Consider the following 17,779-nt stretch of genomic DNA (forward strand, 5'->3'; position numbering starts at 1 on the left):
ATCTGGTAGATAGCCCCCCCCCCCCAAAAAAAAGGACATGAATTCAGAGAGTATTAAAATATTTTTATATGAATGCTATTAACACACTACTCAGTTAGCAAACACATCACAGGTCATCTATTTCCAAAGTCACTGTACCTGTCTGGGTCTTAGTTTCTTTATCTATAATATGAGGACAAAGACCAACAACCTTTCCAACCCCAAAATCCTACTTCAGAGTTTCTGTGACACTGGTAGTTCGATCTCTTTGGTTATCTCTCATTTATTTCTGCTGAAATTACACAGACTTCCATTTGTGGAATAGATTCCCCAGCTAGATGTCATTTATGATCCGGTCTTTTATATATTCAACTACTTCCACTTAGGGCAGCTAGGTGGCGCAGTGGATAGTGCCAGTCCTGAGGTCTGATCCTGAGTTCAAATCTGCCCTCAGACACTTAGTAGCTGTGTGACCCTGGGAAAGTCACTTAATTCTGTTTGCCTCAGTTTCTTCATCTGTACAATAAGGTGGAGAAGGAAACGGCAAACCACTCCAGTATCTCTGCCAAGAAAACCCCAAATGGGGTCACAAAAGTCAGACATGTCTGAAAATGACTGAACGACTTCCACCTGGAAGGTAAAGATGTCTCTTGAAGGGTATGAAGCTATTATGATGGCTATGTGCTTCCACAAAGACATTTTTTTCCTGTTAGTTCTTAATAATAGAAGCCACACTAGCCCAAAGCTGTAAAGGTCTGGGCATCTTCATTTTTATGCAGTACACGCTCCATGCTGAGGGGCTGGCTATGTGTCCCCGACAGTAGCTTGTCTTACTGTCTTTGATAAACGCTCGTGATTTTTGTGCCTTTTTATCTTTGCTCTTGTCTGAGAAAAAGTTTTGTCTCATATTCCAAAATTGTTTCCAAAGTAACAAAAGACAAGAGAGCCTCGGTGTGTCTCAAGATCAGCAGCATCTTTTTTCCACCCAGGGACTGCGAGATACCAGCCTGAGGCTTCTGTGCCTCTGTTCAGCACCACTTTAGTGAGCTCACTGCCCTCTAGAAGTGGGGGGCCCTTGGTCTGGGCCTGTCCTCATTCCTCCAAAGCCTTGGAAGCCACAAGTCCAAAAGCTGGGCAGAAGAGAGGGAGGGAAGGGAGCAGGTTCTCCCCTCATCACTTTTGCCTCACAGCCTCTTTGAAAAGAAGATGCCCTAATCCCCACAGTCTGGCGAGGACCAATGATGTTCCATACATTCTCCAAGACTCTCCAAGGCAGTTTATAGCTGTAGGAACCCCAAAGCAGCTTCTTTTAAGTATTTGGGTGGAAGGAGGCGGTGTCAGGGCCTACATCAGGGGTGGAGAACCTGCAGCCTCAAGGCCACTTATGGCCTTCTGGGTCTCTGGATGCAGCCTTTTGACTGGGTCCAAGTTTTACAGAACAAATCCTTTTATTAAGGGGATTTGTTCTGTGAGGCTGTGAGGTTTGAATTCAAAGGGCCACACTTGAGGACCTAGGGGGCCACACTCCTCACCCCCAGCCTAGACTGATGGACAGCTTCTATCTCAGAACAAAGGGTTAAATCTTGGTCACAAGGGGGCCCTTGTCACACACAATGACAAAAAATGGTGCCATGAACCCCTGTCCTAACTCACCCTCACCACACTGAACATAGACAGCCCTCTTTCGTCTTACAGCCATTTAAAATGATTCTTATGCCCCCACAGTGGCGCTCCTGGAGTTGGGCCCTTGTTTACATGCTCTATCCTGGGGATCACACTTAAGTTACAGTGCCCTTCCTGGACCAAGGGGCCTTTAAGGACCAGGTAAGTCAAGGAAGGAAACGGGCTAGGAAATCTACCCAAAAGAAAGGTCAATAAAAAGCAACTGGCCAACATACATGACCGATTATATTTGGTTAAGTAACCACGTAATTTCCATGAAGAAAAAAAGGGGAAAAAAACAACATAACTAGAATGCAAGTAAATTTCTTTCTTTTTTTTTTTTTTTGCTTTATGCCAATAGGAAGAGCACCTTAATTACCTGAATTTTACAGTATGTCTACATTTACATTTTATGAGCTATTCTGAAATCTGCCCTGTTTAATAATCTGTGTCGTCAAGAAAACACTTTAAAGTGTCTCTCACAATTAAACCCATCCACAACCTTATATAAATCAAAATTTTGCTACCATATCAAAATGTTACACTGGGACTGTATAACATTGCCCACATCCTCATTACATGCTACACTAATTACTACCAGCAGATTCAGAATTTTCTGCACATTAGAGGCTTTTAGAGGAGCTATAAAAAATTTCAGGCACCATTAATTTAAATTTGTATTGAAATTTCCTTTTGACAGATGGCCAAAAATTACTTATTATTTAGAGTACCAGAGCTGCCTGTTTGCACATTAGAAGAGGAAAGGGAAAAATTAAAAGCAAGAAGGAAATTTATGTCACGTTCATTACCTGTTAAATGTTAAGGAGCATTATCCTGCATGAATAAATTATTTCATACAAGCACACAGACTCCAGCTGCTGGCAACTGGCACGTTCTGGCTGATAAAAACCATCTCAAGTCACACTGCAGACAATCATAAAAAGCCCCTCTTAACCAGGAGCCACTTAAGGGAGGACAGATCGATAGAACAAGTGACTAACTGCTACCCTGGGCATCACTGAAAACATTTAAGGAAATTAGCAAACTATTTCACCTTGCAAAGCTGGCAGCTAGCCCTAAATGCTGACACAATCCAACTCAGGATTTGATAATAGGGTAAAAAATATCTATTCATAACTATCGTTTCATAATAAATCAGTACAGAATCTTCATACCTTTCTTTTCTTGCCCCTAGCTACAGAGATACTCACTCCCAGACTCACCCCCAAATGATTATGGATGATTTCAAAATAGCCACCACTCCTCTTTGAGGAAATATAAAATGGAATTGACACATAATATGTGCATTGGAATAGAGCCATTTCTATGGCCTTCTGGAAGTGGGGTAGGATAAGAGCCTGGTGTTTAGTTCACTAACCTGCCTAAAGGGTATATATTTATCATATGAAAACAGGGCAGGTTTTCACCATAACTTCAGAATAATCAGACAGGAATTTTTTCAGGGTCTCTTTCAGTTTATCCTGATTCTGTAGCTACAAATACTTATTATTTGATAAGCATATGGGTAAGTTATATTTCATATATTTTGCTCAAAAATGGTTTGGAATCTTGCTTAAAAATCAATGAAAAAGCATTTAACACATGATATCTACTATGTACCCAGAATTGTTCCGTGATACAAAGATAAAAGTTCATGCATCATACCATAAAAAGCTATACCTGAAGAACTCATTATGTGAACTTTGTGTCTCCAATGATAAATTATGACATTTAGATAGGTATATAAATCATTTAAATTACAAATGTTTTTACAAGGTTAGAATGGTTTATAGTCAACTTTTTTTTTTTTTTACATTGAGGACTTAGGAAAAAACTGAATTTCTTTTTCAAGAGAAAGGGCAAGAAATTAAATTGCTGTCCAAAGTGTACATAATGGGTGGCCTGAGTGGAATATTGTATTTTTCATGAAGATTACTCTGAAACCTTAAATTCTTTGAGGGATGGAGGAAAGGAAGGCGGAGAGAAGGGATAAACAAGTCAAGTGACAACATCTGCATCATGATGAAGACTTAAAAAAAATTTTTCCTCTTGGTGCTGGGTAATGTTGACCTTCAACAAGACCCAAACAGTTTTCACATTTTGCTGCTATCCTGTGCTGCTGTGTGTGTGTGTGTGTGTGTGTGTGTGTGTGTGTGTGTGTGTGTGTGTGTGTAAAAGATTCAAACAGTTCTCAGAATATTCTCACATTTCCCCAAAATAAGGAAAGTCCAATATATATCTTTCCTGTTCTATGCTTTGTCTACAAAGATCCTCTTAGATTAAATGCTTCAGACTCTGCCCACAATAACTCTAAAAGGCAGTCATTAAGTTTTTGCATAAAAAACTTCTATGACAAGAGAATTTTTTTAGAAATCAATCTGGTTCCCACATTATGAAAATGATGTGCATTTCCATATGTATGAATTACTTTAACAAATTTTTTTATTCATTTATTGATACTCTCTAAATCAAGGATTCTACTATTCATCTTTTATACTGAAAGCTAACCCTAGAATAAGGGACAGAATATAGCTCTCCAGATGCAGTACATATTCCTATGTCCTATCTGATAAATTTGTCCTGATAGAGAAATGAAAAAGAACTCACAAATCTCAGCCACCAAGCCCTAAAATTACTCCAGCGACTGATTTTTTTTAAAGTACTATCAACTTCCAAAATATTCTTCAAACTTAAAAGATTCTCTCATTAAAGTTAAAAAAAATTAATGAAGCTTTCAAAATTTTTAAGATAAGATTTTTCCTCCAATTGATTTTAATATTAGTTAAGCTAAACTCAATTCAAGGCTTTTCCTACACTGACTGTGATTTCAGCTATAACAAAAAGCATTCAGAATATTGTTAAAGAAATTTATTCCTCCCAAGAAATGAAGTCTTACCTTGATGGAGTCTCTGTCTACGTGCAAAACAGCAGCCACCGAGCAGAGTAAGTGGTGGGAGAAGGAAAAAAAGAAATATACTCGTTAGTTTACACAAAATCATACATTTATCACACTTGATCTCTATTAAATAATAAATTGCAGAGATGTTAACTTTGCTATGAAGTTAATAATTAATATTGTTCAACCATTTATACAGTCTAAGTCAACCTTCTCTACTTTTTCAGAATGACTAAAATTAGGTATTAGTATTACTTGCTATCTCCACAGAACTTTCTACCTATAAAATGGCTCATAATCCTTTCTGCTGTGACCGTATCATTAAAGTAGGCTGATAAAAAAACTTTCAGCTTCAGAACTAGGAAACTGAAGCTCAGAGTGAAGAAAATCTTTTACCCAAGGTCACCGACTCACACCAAAGACAGACATTAGTCACATTTTTATAAAACTCCAATTTTTTCCAAAAGCCTGAATCACAACAACCTTATAACGTAAGTAGTACTAGTGTTATTATATCTATTTTACGGATGAGGAAACTGAGGCTCCGAGAGAAATGAAGTGACTTGGCCCACAAATCACATGGGTAGTAAATGTCTGAGGTTGAATTTGAACCCAGGTCCACCTGACTTCAAGTCCAGCATTCTATCCAATAGCTGCTTCAGCCATGCTGCTTCAGAACCAGGTCTAGATATTATGAGATTTTATTATAAAATACACTTTTTTAAAATCTTTTTAATCACACTGCTAGTGAAATAAACTCCCACAATTAAACATTTGTGGGATGTTGCCAAGGAGACTTCCATCTATCTTCCTGCCATTAACTAATAAAAATGATTATAAAGCATGCTGCAAATACAAATTGGTATTAAAAATGTCTACTAATTATAGTCTATCTTCACTGGAGGTTTAAAAAAATCTAGCACAGCATAATTAAATGTTTTGGCAACTTTTTTTTTTCCCCATCGGGCAATGTGAGAGGGGTCCTGTGCCTGAGATTTCACCAATGAGGAGGACTCTATACGAGGCTCACTCCTCCAAGGCCTATCAGCCACTCACATGTGAGAGGTTAAGCTGCTGATTGGATCTTATTCATTTGATAGGCATCTCACTTTGTAGTTTTAAGAGTTGCCTAGGACACTAAGTGGTTAAATAACGTGTCCCAGGATCATACAACTAGTGAAACTAATAAATTATTAATATCAGACCATCATCAATAAAAAGAAAACGAATTCCTTGCCATTGAAGGGTAGATTAACTCTTTCAGAGCACAGAGGTACCATATTGTTAATGTATCTCCCAGTAATGGGCTAGAATCTCCTTGTTTGGGATATGATCTAACCCAGTAAAAGAGTGAATACTGGCATTCAAAACCCATGCCCAGTCTTATGATAACTAAGCTTGACAATCCTACAAAATTTCTCACCTCTTTGGTGATCGTTGTCATGGTGCTTCTTTTCATCTTTAATTGGAAGGTGAGACTGCCCGCCCAGGGCACTGGAGAGCGCCAAGAGGCCAGCACTGCTACCAATCGGTGGGATGGCAGGTGGTTGAAGACCCGATGGGTGTGGAGTGAGAGGCACCGGCAGACCATGTCCATGTGATAAATGCTGGGCCTGGAGTTGTTGCTGCTGTGAGAAATTAAACATAGATATTGAACTTGTTCCAAAAGCTGGCATGTAGGGAAGGGAGGGGTGAGATGGAGAAGAAAAGGAACAGGCCCAAACCAGTACCCAGGATGGAGAAGGGGCAGCTTACTGATAAAATCTCCAATACCCATCTGTACAAAAATGGAGACAGAGGAAGAATATTCAACACTATCTTAAATAGAGGTTTAGGGTGTCATACACACAAGGTCTTGCAGGGCATAATTAGGTTTTTAAAAAACAGGAATTAACTGAACAACTCATAGCAACCTAAGTTCAGAGAGATTTCTTTCACAAAGTGTTTACGTTTTATACTTAAAAACAAAACCTTGGTATCATACATTTCTAATCAAAACATATACGTGAGTAACTATTAAAGCAGTTATGTTGAACAAAAAAAAAGCCGAAAATTGAGAAAATTAGTGCTAAACAGTTCTCCCAGAACCACTGCACAGCATGCAGTGAGAGTTAATTTGAAAGAGAAAACCTGAATTAACAACCCAGAAAAGGAAACTGGTTGCAGCAACCGTTTTAAGCCCTTTAAGTGTCCTCAGCGGTACTTGAGCAAATTACTAAAGAAAATCTAATGTAGCAAGGCTTGGGTCCTCCTGTAGGCTTGCTCAATAATGCTGAAATAATTGGGCACTCTGTGCACGTTTAGTGATGCTCGAATGAAAAGCGAGAGGCCTGCCCTTGTACTCGTCTCTAGCTGCTGACTCTGTGTTGTGACAGGTTTATTTGAGTGGGACTGTGATGCATGCACCAGTAACTGCGCTGACAAGAGTCTAAAGTCATTTTTACCAGTACACTGGCAACACATAGAGAAAGCCCTTGAGAGGTTCGAATTGGAGTGCTTGACCTCAACCAAGGCCGCATCCAGCTCTGCGATACTAACCATTGTGGGGTGGCCGGTTTGTTGTAGCTATTGAATGGGAAAGAGGGGGAAAAAAAGGAAGAGGCAGGAGGATGTTATGTTAAATATCTCTCTCGACGTGGATCCGTTCAACTTACAAACTTACTGAGCAATATTCTGTGAACAAGTGTTCAGTAGTTGTCAGATTAACTTTTTAAGCAGGTGAAAAATCAGTTATTCCTTTTTAAATAAACCACTTTTCAAGTCTGCTTTATAATAGTCCAAAAGACTCTATTATTTTCTCCTCCCAAATATGGTTTTATAAAATAGGTTTTAAAAGAATCAATTCTGGTAAGAACCTGTTCTGGTAAGAAATGTCTTTAAATGCTTCTTTTTGGATTTAGCCCCAAAGCTGGAGAGTTTTGAGAAAAATGCTTCCTCTTCTCCCTATCCCCCATAAAAACCCCGAAACGCAATTCTCTCCTCACCAGGATATTTCTTTGTCTCTTCCCATTCTCTATTGTGTATTATTTTTTACCATAAATGTCAAAGTGCAACATTAGTTATTTCCTCCTATGACTTCCCATGTATTTGTTGGGTATTTGAATATATGGCAACACAAAAAAAAAAAAACTTAAGGGAAACTACTTCGAAGGACATATTCACTTAAAAGAAATAAAGCGATTACCCAGATAGTTAAATCCCTCATTACTCTCCTCCACTACTACCACCCCAACTTGCTTTCATGTTAATTAAGGGGGTATTTCAACCAACTGAGTTTTTGGTCCGAATTATCTATATAATTGTGTCAAGTATTTATATTTTATATAGAATAAGGCTAAAGGTCTTATGTAGCAAACAATCATATTTTCAAAACTGGTGTATTTCGAAATGTACTAATATAGATCTTCTTCCACAGAATGAGCCTAAAATTATGTCTGTTATGGACCATTTATGTCAAAATCTATCTTCAGTTGAATATCCATATGGTTGCCTCCCTTTTGCTTGAAAAGTGAAAATCTAGCAAAAATTCATCATATCCTCAGAGTGCTTCACATTTTACCCATTGTGTCAAGGGCACAAAATAATCTCATCTTTCCATGCAGCTGGGGACTTTTGAAAAGACTGAAAAAACATCCCTAATCTATCCATGGCCAAGAGATATCTCCCGGGATTCACACTCCTTTCCACCTTTCCACTTCAAAATAGCTGTCTCTACTGGAAGGCTAATACCTTGACCTGTGCATCTGGATCCTATCCCTGGCTCTTCCTCCTGAATAGCATGGTTTCATTCATCCTCTCCTCCTCCCTTCCCCAGTTTCCCAAGCATTTTATTCAAAATTTATAATTCACTTACTTAAAGAAAGACTTAAAAAGCAGCATTCCTATATCCTGAAATAAAGTCCAGTTGACCCAGTGGTGCCTTTTCTAGCTTCCAGCAACTTACTTCTCTCCTTTGGACTGCCAAACTTCTGGGTGAAAAGGCAACCTATTCTACAGCCACTGCCTATCACCTGATTCCTTCCTAATCCCTTGAAAACTCCCCTCGCTAATCAATTTCTAACTGTCCTATATCAAACTACTTCCTAGTGTCCAAATCTGATGACCTTTCCTCAGTACTAATCCTCTTCGACTTCTAGGAACCCAAATACGAACACCTTCCTTAAATAAAGAGCTCACTTCCCCAGCTTCCAGAGGCATTCTACTATTTTCAGGTCTGCAACCTCAGTTTTCTTCTGCACCCCTCTGGAGATGACTCACTTCTCTGATTTGCAGCCCTAGGTCTACTCTCTGGTCTCACATTCCCAGAAGACTCATAAACAAACAGTTATCAAGCACCCCCAAATCAAAGCTAAATTATGACTAATTATTAACGGACATTTATATAGCATTTTAAAAGCATGCAAAGCAGTCTCCATGCATTAGCTCATTTGACCCTCAAAGACTCCTTAACTAGAAGTCATAGGATCTAAATGGTGGCTCTGCCTAAGGCTGTGAGACCTCAGGCAAATCACTTAACCCTTCGGAGCCTCAGTTTTCTGGCCAATAAAACGAGGGGATTAGAATAAATCGCCCATTAAGTCCTTTCCCTTGCCAGCTCTTTAACTGTCTGATTCCTTAGGAATCCCATTTTACAGACAAGGAAATTGAAGCTCAGAGACATCAAGTACTTTGTAGAAGGTGAGATTCCAACCAGGTCCTAGATTCTTTTAACCAAGGCACACTGGTTCTCAAGCTGAACTCATCACTCCCACTACCTCAAAACCTGGCTTGTGATTATATTTTTAATCAAAGGAAGCCACATGATAGAGTGAAAAGCGCACCATACTGGGAACCCTGTGACCACTGCTCCACTCCCAACTCTGCATCTAATTAGCTTCATAGCCTGACTCTTCATTTAAATAAAAAGATTGTCTTAGAAGTCCGCCCTCTAAGGACTCCTGCCATCCTCTCCATTCTATGAGTGTATTATCATTCTTTCAGTCTTTCAAATTTGACACCTCAGCCTTCACGGCTTATGTATCCTTCTCTACTGCCTCCCACGTGTGTACATATATGTTTGTGCAGGATATCGGGGTGGGGAACCTGCGGCCTCCAGGTCCTCAAGGGCGGCCAGGCTCCCCACCGCTGTTGTGGCAGACAGGTAGATTTGGGTGGATGATAGAAGAAAAGCTGCTCGAAGGTTCCAGCTACCCAAAAGTGTAACGGGTTAGGAAGGCAGGTTCCCACCCTCACCACGGGTCTTCCAGCACGGGCTGAATCATCGCTTTTGGTGATGCTGTAGAAGGGGTTCCTGTACAGGTATGTTGATCCGGACAAGTAATCTTTTGAGTCCCTTCCAAAGCTGACATCGCGGGATTCAATTTTGACTTAAAATTTTATGAAATATGAATAGTTCTGAATTTTTCCCATACCATTATACTAAGTTTATTGACTGAGATAATGTACTTCAAATAAGAGAGGGAAAAATGCCAGGAAGCAATTATACATATGGTAGTCTATGTCTGTGTGACTATTAACATGCATGTGTATGTGTTTATATATACATATTTCTAGATTTATACATGCCCAAGTACATGAGCACATATACACACATCCTCTCTCCATTTCTATACATATATTGTTGTTCAGTCATTTCAGTTATTTCTAACTCTTCATGACCCTACTTTTGGGGTTTTCCTGGCAAAAATAGTAGAGTGGTTTTTTATTTCCTTCTCTACCTCATTTTACAGATGAAGACACTGAGGCAAGCAAGGTTAAGTAACTTGCCCAGGGTCGCACACCTAGTAAGTGTCTGAGGTTGCATTTGAACTCAAGTCTTAGAGGACGCTAGGCCTTATTATGTTCCATCCACTGCACCACCTAGCTGCCGTGTGTGTGTGGGGGGGCGGCGGCGGCGGCGAGTTGTGTGTATACACACACTCATACATACCGCTACTTTGCAAAATGATTTGGAAAATAGAGCTTGGCAAATCTCAGAAAAATTTTTTTTATTTTAATAGGTTCTTGTTTTTTTTAATCTTAGTTACAACATGTAATATGTGCAGTATGTGAGAACCAAGCCATCCCACCAAAATCAACTAATTTGAGTATTCCCCCCCCAAAAAAAAACTCCTAGAAAATAAAGTAGACATTATATGAAGTTGAAGCTTAATAATAAAGATAGTTAAAAGTTAGTAATCCAAAGCTATAGAATAAAAGTAAATTGACAGCTTTTAAGTCAGATACATTTAACATTTTAACATTAATAAAATAGAACATACTATTATTTTGTAGACACATTAGAAGTCATGAATGTCACCCTTAAATGTTTTCACCTTGCAACATACATCGGCACATGTAATATTTACAACAAATGAACGATTCCTGATAGCTCAAACAGTTGGTTAAAAGACACCTTTTGCAGAGACAACATATTGTTAATTGGCACATAAAAGCAGCTAACCATGCCCAAGGCCTACTTTTTAAAAGCATTTAGAGTGATCAATTTTAAAACATTCAAAAACAAACCCAGTAAAAAACAAAAATAAAGACTCAAGAACATCGAGCAAGGCAATGATAAACCACAAATCCAGAGACCATGGTGAAGCATCCTACACACTCCCAGACAAGAGAGGTGATGCACACGATGGTGTATACATTTTTGGACCTGGCTAAAGAGGGCATTTGTTTTGCTTGACTGTTTTTCTTTACCAGCAAGGAATAATTAAAGTGCTTAATCATTAAAAGAAATTAATTTAAAAATTTTACAAATAACATGAACCAAAAAAAAAAACACTTTAAGAGTTTCCTAGTCAAAAGCATTCCACTTAATGTCTATTTTCTTGGAAAAGAATCAAATTTATCCAAGATGTTTTACAATCAGCTTTGAATCGGAGCTGCTCACACTTTCTCCCCATACTAATGTGAAAGCCCAAGGCCATTATTCTGATAGCCTTCACACTCTCCTCTAACCTATAGCCATTTCAAATGTTAATTATGGACCAATTAACCTTCAGTGATCTACTACTTTATCAAATCTTTACACTTTACCTAGACAAATGTAAAATGTAAATGAAAGAAATGTAAAACTTACTGTATTTTATGGAGCAAAGAAATGCATATAAATAGACCATAGTAACTCAAAAGGCTAATAAAAATAATTTAAGATAAAACAGCCCCTTAGATAATGATAAACAAGAATATTAGGGACAGAGAGGTGTAATATCAATTAAGCTGGGTGTCTCTGATTGAGTCTTATTAGGTGCTAAACCCCAGGCTCAAACCTGGGTCTACTAGGTACTAAGCCTATGTGGGCATGAAGCCCTCAAGGTCCTAAGGGGAGTTGCTAAGACCAGAGCCAAAAGTAGGAGCCTGAGTTCTGGTTGCTCAGATGACATTTGATGACGGCTAAAGAGTGTATAAAAAGAGAGAACAGAGCTATTTGCGAAGATCTCTCACTCTCACCTTGGCGGAGTGCTGATGTGGAGACTCTAGGCAGCTGTAATTAAGAGCCCTCCAGCTTGTAAACCCAGATGTTGGGACTCTGTTAAACCCTGGTAACTATACATTGAGATTTGAATCAGACAAGGTCTGTCTGTTGATGTTTGTAATTTGTTTGCATTTTCTCTGAAGTTCAGGGTGCTGGATTTTTTCCCCTGAACTAAGTGAATGATATTTGTATGCTGGATTAAAGTAAGATTGTTAACCCCTTAACGTTGCTTTCCTTAGTAAAGCAGATCAAAAGAACCTGTGTTGGCAGCCTTCTGTGTTCGGGTTGTTGGTGGGTCTTACACCCCTTCAGCAGCCGCTGGCAGACTGTTGCAACAAGGGGACAGAAGGAATAGAAAGGCAGTGAAAAGGAAGAAATCGAAGCAAAGAAGCATAAAAAAGGTACAATGGAGGACATATGGACACGGTCTATTTCGATTACCAAAAAGAAAAACAAATTGAATATTAAGAGAAATAGGCTCAAACAATCATAAGGGACAGAGGTCTTTGTCCAGGAAAATACTTCTCATGAATGAGAATTCTTACTTTCAGTGTCAGACACAAGGCTGCCTAAGCCAACTGGCACAATTACCAGGCTTGTCGTTCCTTCCTCAGCTGAATAATTTCATTAAACTCTTCTGCCCCAAACCACACCACAAAAACTCCCTTTCTTTTTTTCCTTATAATCTCTATGTACTATTTAGTCAGCTAAGGAATGTCAAAATGAACTGTACTAAGATGTACAACAGCCACTCAATTAAAATGATTAATCTAATACTGATAAAATAGTCGGTAATTATTTTTTGAAAGTCCAGTACAGTGGAGATAACAAACCTAGTTTAAAACCTCCCACTGGATTCTCTTTTAACTAAGAATTATTTCCCTTAAGTTGTTTCAAGTTTGAGAAAAAGGGAATGATGTCTTGTGAGATGCTGGGCTTCCATCACCAAGAAATGTCAATGAGTGGTGCAGTGGAGACAACCATTTGGATTCAGAGGGCCTGAGTTCAAATGATGACTCCAATATTTATTACCTGTGGGAAGCTGCTTAACTTCTCTAGGAAGCTTTTCTTTAAGTATAACATATTAATTTGGGGGATTGGACTCCATGACCTTTAGAGTTCTGAATCTACAAGTCTATTAAGAAATGGAGGAAACTGAAGCCTATAGAGGTGAAATGGAATTGAAATGGCCTACCAAATGCCACCCACCTAACCTTTCGCAATGGCAACAAAGGTAAAGGAAACAGAAACACATGCAAATAAGACTGTAAGAGGTTTGGAAAATACAGTAAAAAAAAAATTTTAATTCTACCAATTCAGAATCTATAGTAATAGGAACTGGATATTCAAAGTTTACCTTTGCCATATGTAATACAAACATAGATACACCCATATATAAAGGTTTTCCCAAGTGAAAGTATAAATTGAATCTAAAGGGCATATTTATCCTACTTAGCATATCTTAAAGAATTCTGACACCTTAATTTTGTTGTGAGAATGAATATTGCTAATTATAAATAATTTATATTTATAAATAATCATTCTAATGACCAGATAACAGATTTTTAAAAAATCATATGCAGATTTGTAAGTGGGAAAATAAGTTCAATTATTCTATTTTCCCTTTCAGTAACTAGTATCTTCCATTATAAAGAAATTCAACCTGCTTAATTTTTAACAATATGATTAATTTCAGGCAGATCTTACCTGACTTCCCTGAAATCAATCAATCAAACAACCTTTATTAAATACCTGCACCAGGCACTATACTAAGCGCTGCAGCTACAAAAAGAAGCAGAAGACAGTCACTGTCCTTAGGAATTTAAATCTAATGGAGGAGGCAACAGGCAAACAAATATATACAAAGCAGGCTGTTCACAATAGAAAGGAAATAATTAACAGAGAGAAGGCACTGGAAAGGAGTTGGAGAAGGCTTCCTTGTAAAATACAGGGTTTTAGTTGAGAGTTAAGGTGAGAAGGGAGGTCACTAGGCCAAGTGGAAGAGGAAGAACATTCCAGGTATGGGAGACAGAGAAAATGCCAGAAGTCAGGAAATGAAGTATCTTGTTCATTGAACTGCTTTGACCGAAGGTCAATGTCACTGTACTGAAGGGTATGTGTAAGGAGTAAGGTGTAAGAAGACTAGATTAAGAAGCACTTTGAATGCCAAACAGAGCATTCTGTATTTGATTACGAAGGGCTTTGAATGCCAAACAGAGCATTCTGTATTTGATTCTGGAGGCAATAGGGAGCCACTGAAGATTACTAATGGTGTGGGAAGATGAAAAGAGACAAGATCAATTGGACCTGCCCTTTAGGAAGCTTACTTTCAGTGGCTGAATGGATAATGGATAGCGGGGAGGGTTCTGAGGCAGACCCAAAGCAGGCTATTGTCATAATCCAGGTGTAGTGATGAGGGCCTGCACCAGAGCAGAAGAGCCTTGTGCCTAAACTGTGCCAGCTCTATCCATCGCCCCTCACCACTCACCCCACCCCCACCATGGAATAATGATAATGTCAGCTCTGTCATTGTTCCTAGAAAGGACAGATCAGTCTATGGCCCCATTACCATCCTTATAACTTTCCAGACCACAGCTGCCCTTCCCAGGCCACTACTCTCCTATGAATGATGTCTCCCCATTAGAATGTAGGCAGGCTCTTGAGTACAGTGAATGCCTTCGCTTTTCTATTTGACCTCCAGGGCTTAGCACAGTTTTTGGCACATAGTCACCACTTAATAAATGCTTTTTAAATTAAAAAAACAAACAAACTTTCAGTGGCTCCATGTGCCTATCAAATATAATGCAAATTCCTTAGCCTAGCACTGAAGGACATCTACAGCCAGGCTCCAAATTACCTTTCTATAGTCTTTCTGACTTGTTCCATGAACCAAGCGTTCAAGCCAAACTCTTTACCTTATCTGACATCACATTTTACACATTCTAGTGAGTATATGGGGCATACTTAATAGTGAACAAGCATTTACTAAGTCTAAAAGCTATCTTCTGCAAAAGACCTTTTTCCGTGGTCTTCCATGCTGCTAGCACCTTCCCCTCAGAGATTATCTCAGCCCATAACTTGTCCCCACTTAGTTATTTACATATCATCTCCATTAGAAGGTGACCTCCCTGAGGGACTGAGTAGAAATTTTTGTACTTTACCCCTCACACCTCTTAAGTCTGTGGTAGAACATTATAGGCTGTGTGTTACCTAGACTGGTCAGAACAAACAGATACAAGTCCTCAGCTTTGGAAGCTGGGGTTGTAAAGGCACTAAACTACAAAGAGGTCTAAGAGATTGATGCCTTAGACAAAGATTAGGCCACAGACACTTCTGGGGTCAAATTCTGACATTTTGTAATTCTATGAATGAACAAGATCTCTAGTAGAAATAATTTGTTAACAATTACTTCAAATTACTATGTATACAGTAGGAAAAAAAAAAAACTTGTCTTCCCCAAACGAATGTGAGCTCCTCTAGAGTGGAGCTTGTTTCTTTTTGTTTGTCTGTTTTTGTACCCAAGGACCTGGCACTTACCAACATGAGTACTAAATGCCTGCCGATTGCCTCAACTTAACAAAACCATATATTTTTAATCAGAACACTCAATTCACACTTTTCACAAATTCTAATCAGCTTTGTCCCTTTGGTCTTAGAGCTAAAAGGGACCATAGGGGTCATCTACCCTAAATGTGCCATTTTCACAGATTCACAGTCTCAGAGTTGGCGGACATCAGAGGTTGCCTGGTCCAATCATGTATTTTTATGTCTCTCTCTAGTTGTTAAATGAATGGCCAACTAACCTCAGCTCCCATCATGGGGAACTCACTCACAACCTCATGAAAAGCAACCACATTTTAACTATTAGAAATTTTTTTCTAACATTGATCTGCAATCTGTCGCTTTTAAACTTCTACCTGTTAATTACCGTTAATTACTTCTCAGTTCTAGCCTCCGGGGCACAGTAGAATATGTCTACCTCCTCATTCCACAAGACGGCCATCGAATCCATGAAGACAGTCACTATGCCCTCTTAAAATCTTCCCTGGCACAAGCTGAACACTCCCAGGTTCTCCAACCTATTCTTCTATAGCATGGATTCTCATCATCCTGGTTGGCCTCCGGCAGTTTCACTACAGTGTGCCAACGTCCTTCCTAAAATGTAATGTGTAGAACTGAAGATAATATTCCAGATTTGGTCTTACCAAAGCAGAGTAAAGCACGACTCTCATCTCTCTCAGTAAGGGTACTATGCTTCTATTAACGCAGCTTAGGAAAGAAAGCATTAGCTTTTGGCTACTATCTACTGCTGTTAATTCATACTGAGTTTTTCATTTATTAAAAACCAGATCTTTTCCTACAAAAGCTGGTGTCTAGTCAAGCCTCCTCCTATGCCTGTACATTAATTTTTTTTTCAGAGCCAGAGTGGAGAAGTATCCTTAAGTGATCAGTCTGTCACCCTCACCTATTGACATCTTTTTAGATCCTGTAATCCAACATGTTAACTATTTCTTCCAAAAATTTGATAAAAATGCCATTTATGCCTTTATCCAAATGTCTGACAAAAAAAAAATAGGACAGGCCATGGACAGATCCCTGCAGCAACCCACTAGAGACTCTCCCTCTGGTGGACACTGATCCCCTCTTGAGTTCAACCATTCAACCAGTTCCAAATTCACCTAAACATTCTAATACCGAGCCCACATACATGCATGTTGCCAACAATGACAGAATGAGACACTCTGCTAAATGCTTTGCAGAAATCCAGATGTGCCAGCTCTGTAGCACTTGTTTTTATCTACTAGTCTAGAAATACTGTGAAAAAAGGAAATATTAGCTAATCAAAATCGAGACATATCAAGTTATTATCTCTAAATACTTTCAAACCATTTTTAAAATGACATGCTTTAGAATACTAAGGGAAATTAACATTAAGGTCGCTGACCCATAGATTTCACCCTCTTTCTTTTTCGAAAAAAATAGGACATTTATCCATTGTCCTCATGGCATTGCCACCATTATCTACAATTTTTAAAATATCAATTTCCTGTTAACCATTTGTTCTATCCTTAAAACTCAAAAGATTATTCCCCTGGAGAAAAAACAGAAGTAAGACAAGTGGTTCTATCTTCTCTCCAATTTCTATCTTCCCCTCCTGGAGCCCTATCCCTTTTTTACAATTCTTGTCCTACCCAACATAACACGTCTTGTTTTGTTTTTTACCCTCAGCATGTCACTAGTCTCAGCTTATTCTGAGATTTATAAATCCTGATACTATTATCCCAAGATTATACCACTTTTGTGGCTTTTGTATACATCCTTAATTACCTGCCCTTGCTTCTATCTTCTATATATGTCTTTAAAAAAAAAAACCAAAACCTGTTTGTCAGTGAGTTCCCCTCTGCATTCACACTGGTCTTCTTAGACAGCTTACCCTTTTCATACATCAGCTGCCTTTTAGACTTTCATTCCTGACAGTTTGCCACATTCCTCAATTTACTTCCCTTATAGAGTTTTACGTTATCCATTGGACAAAGTGGGAAGGCAATACCTGGGGCAAAGGTATTATAAAGGGTTATAAATGAAAGCAGTGTTTCTCAAAGGGTTGCCTTGCAAAGGGTTCAAGGGCATCAACATCCTTCCAGTCACCCAAGCTCCCACCTCAAAATTATCCTCAACTCCTCACTTTCCTTTAGCCTCACAGAATCCTTTTTTAACAGTTAAGAAGCTGAAGCTCAGTGAAGGACATAGATTTGCCCAAGGTCACACAGACC

The 17,779-nt window shown here is 38.8% G+C and overlaps 1 protein-coding gene across 4 annotated transcripts in view; it reads right to left on the reverse strand.

The window, feature by feature from the left end:
* Positions 1 to 17,779, reverse strand: part of LOC118831324 (transducin-like enhancer protein 4) — a 154,563-nt gene that overhangs the window by 74,040 nt on the left and 62,744 nt on the right. For 2 of the 4 annotated variants that reach the window (XR_005009135.1, XM_036738616.1), the window contains exons 7-8: positions 5,961 to 6,162; positions 4,538 to 4,554 (exon numbers count right to left, since the gene is read on the reverse strand). Coding sequence is in view for 3 of the 4 variants with exons in the window: in XM_036738616.1 (XP_036594511.1) it covers positions 4,538 to 4,554; positions 5,961 to 6,162 (219 nt within the window). In the remaining variant the exon portion in view is untranslated. Of the gene's footprint in view, positions 1 to 4,537; positions 4,555 to 5,960; positions 6,166 to 17,779 lie in introns of all 4 variants that reach the window. The other 2 variants (XM_036738617.1, XM_036738615.1) reach the window with 1 other exon arrangement.

Source organism: Trichosurus vulpecula, chromosome 9, assembly GCF_011100635.1.
Source record: "Trichosurus vulpecula isolate mTriVul1 chromosome 9, mTriVul1.pri, whole genome shotgun sequence".
In the NCBI taxonomy this organism is placed as follows: domain Eukaryota; kingdom Metazoa; phylum Chordata; class Mammalia; order Diprotodontia; family Phalangeridae; genus Trichosurus; species Trichosurus vulpecula.